The sequence below is a fragment of the Mesitornis unicolor genome, unplaced genomic scaffold, assembly GCF_000695765.1.
Source record: "Mesitornis unicolor isolate BGI_N332 unplaced genomic scaffold, ASM69576v1 scaffold3195, whole genome shotgun sequence".
Taxonomy (NCBI): Eukaryota; Metazoa; Chordata; class Aves; order Mesitornithiformes; family Mesitornithidae; genus Mesitornis; species Mesitornis unicolor.
In genome coordinates this window covers 28,740-30,843 of record NW_010186001.1, presented here as the reverse complement: position 1 = coordinate 30,843, position 2,104 = coordinate 28,740, and the positions used below count along the sequence as shown (strand labels likewise).

At 35.2% G+C, this 2,104-nt stretch overlaps 1 protein-coding gene across 1 annotated transcript in view; it reads left to right on the top strand.

Annotated features, from left to right (window-relative positions):
* The first annotated feature begins 589 nt into the window (after positions 1-589).
* The window catches only part of NRG4 (neuregulin 4), a 16,473-nt gene continuing 14,958 nt past the window's right edge, over positions 590-2,104 (top strand). Inside the window, exon 1 of the mRNA XM_010184998.1 lies at positions 590-599. Coding sequence (XP_010183300.1) covers positions 590-599 — 10 coding nt within the window. The remainder of the gene's footprint in view (positions 600-2,104) is intronic.

The following is a 2,104-nucleotide window of genomic DNA, read 5'->3' as shown; positions in this document are numbered from 1 at the left end:
AATGTCACACGACTTCCAGACACGAAAACACTCAGTGAAACACACACATTCTCTCCGAGAAATTACAAATTAGGAAGTTGTTGTTCACAAAATGCAAGAATTCTATGACCAAGATCTTACCTGACTGACTAAATATCAGTCTGAGGACTGGCTCAGTTGTGTATGCTGTCTTTCAGGGTACAAATGTCAATTTAATTAGCTAGCCAGAAACAAGAATTTAGACTGCCTAAAAGCATCAGGTATTAAAATTGTGAATAAGTATAGCAGTTTGAAAAAAAGTATTCATTGTTTAAACGTTCTTCAGTGTGAATTTGGTTTTACTCCGTAGTACTGCCCTCGGGTGTTCACTGAACTTGACAGCAGACTTGAATGTTTGCCATTTACTGTGACTTAATGAAACTTAGATAGAATATGACAGTATATTACTGTCAAAGTACAACAAGTGTCTTAGCAACATTGAAAGACACGTTCTTCAGGGAAAAAAAATTACTAAGATTAAAAATGACATGCTAAATTTACATGTTTGTCTTTAGGTGCTCTTTTAGAAGAATAGCCTCTGACCAAGAATAACAATTGTCGACGGAATAATATGCGAACAGGTAATTTCTTCCAAGTCTTTACTTGGGTGTGTATACCTATATAGTTAGAATTCATTAAAACTGCATTGATTTTGACAGCTGCCATTGGAATTGTCACAATTGCTCTGTAGGGCTGTCATCACTTACTGTTCAGCAAACTAGAGTTCACCAGTCTGTGGTACAAATTCTCTAAGGAGAAGTTTGCTTTGATCAATCCTAATATTTAACTGTTCATGATTGATTAGTCCAGAATTGCTTATAAGTGAGGACGCATGCATCAGTCCCTTCATCTTCTGTCAACATTTCTTACTCCTCCCCCTTCCCTTTTTGTTTTAGCAGATTTCAGGATTAGAGTGTCTGTAATATTTTAGCCTCTGGACTAGGCAAGACAGCCAAGTCAACATGTGCATTATCAAATCTGGTTTGGCTCTTTGGGGGTTAAGGTGGTGTTAAGCCTTTATTTGTTTTTAATAGATAGGACAGTCAGGTTGCAAAGTTTAAATGCAAAGAGACAAGAGTTTAGGGACAGGTTTTTGTGCATGTCCTTAAAAAGAATAATTGAGAATCGGTGTATTTAGAGGCTGCTATTAGCTCTGCCATTTTTGGCTCCGACCAAAACTTGACTTTTTATAAAAGTAACTTTTGTGCCTTACATCTCTTTAATCTCTCACATGGAAGAATATATCAAAATACATGTATATGTATGTTATGCAGAACACATGTTGATAGAGTTTCTACAGTTGTATTAATTGAAAAGCTAAATATTTTGTATTTTTTTTAATTGCCCATTGTCAGTTGACTTGATAAACTTTTCTATCTTGATTATGGTAGTCTGAATGTAGTATACATTTGACTTTCAAAGCGTACAATTTGCAATTTTAGATTAATATAGTGTATTGACTTACCTCATGAAAAAGCATCACACGTTCACCAATGCTAATATAATTGGGTTTGGGCTTGTGTTCAACCCCTTCTGATTCTCCAGTATAGTCTTTTGCATCATTGACTATAAATTGAAAAGGATAAACTGTTACTTTCATACTTTCCTGTCTATAAATACAGAGCTGTAGCTTCCAAATTTGATCTAAACTACTGCATTTCAGTAAAGGTCATACGGAGTACAATAATATATATATATTTTTTTAATTGAGGTAAAACCCATTACTTCTAGTAATTAATAATACTTTCTTTTAGTGTTAGAGCATCCTGAATTTTCTTTTATTCTCTTCTGTAATTCTGTCACCTACTTGACACGGTATTACTCTTATACTTTCAATAGGTAGTAGCAAAATATTAATGCACAAAATAGAACTCATGGAAAGCACAGTAGGGTGGAAAACGAGGCATCTGATCTACACGGACATAGGGGTTTCTTCAAATATCTTATTACTGGTAAAAATAAGGTGTCATGGTTTAGGCCCAGTGCACAACTGAGGACCATGATACTCCAAAAAGGGGCTAGACAAAATAAGGACTGGAGCAGTGAAAGATACAACCAGATCTTAAAGTCAAACACCTTCCCCCCC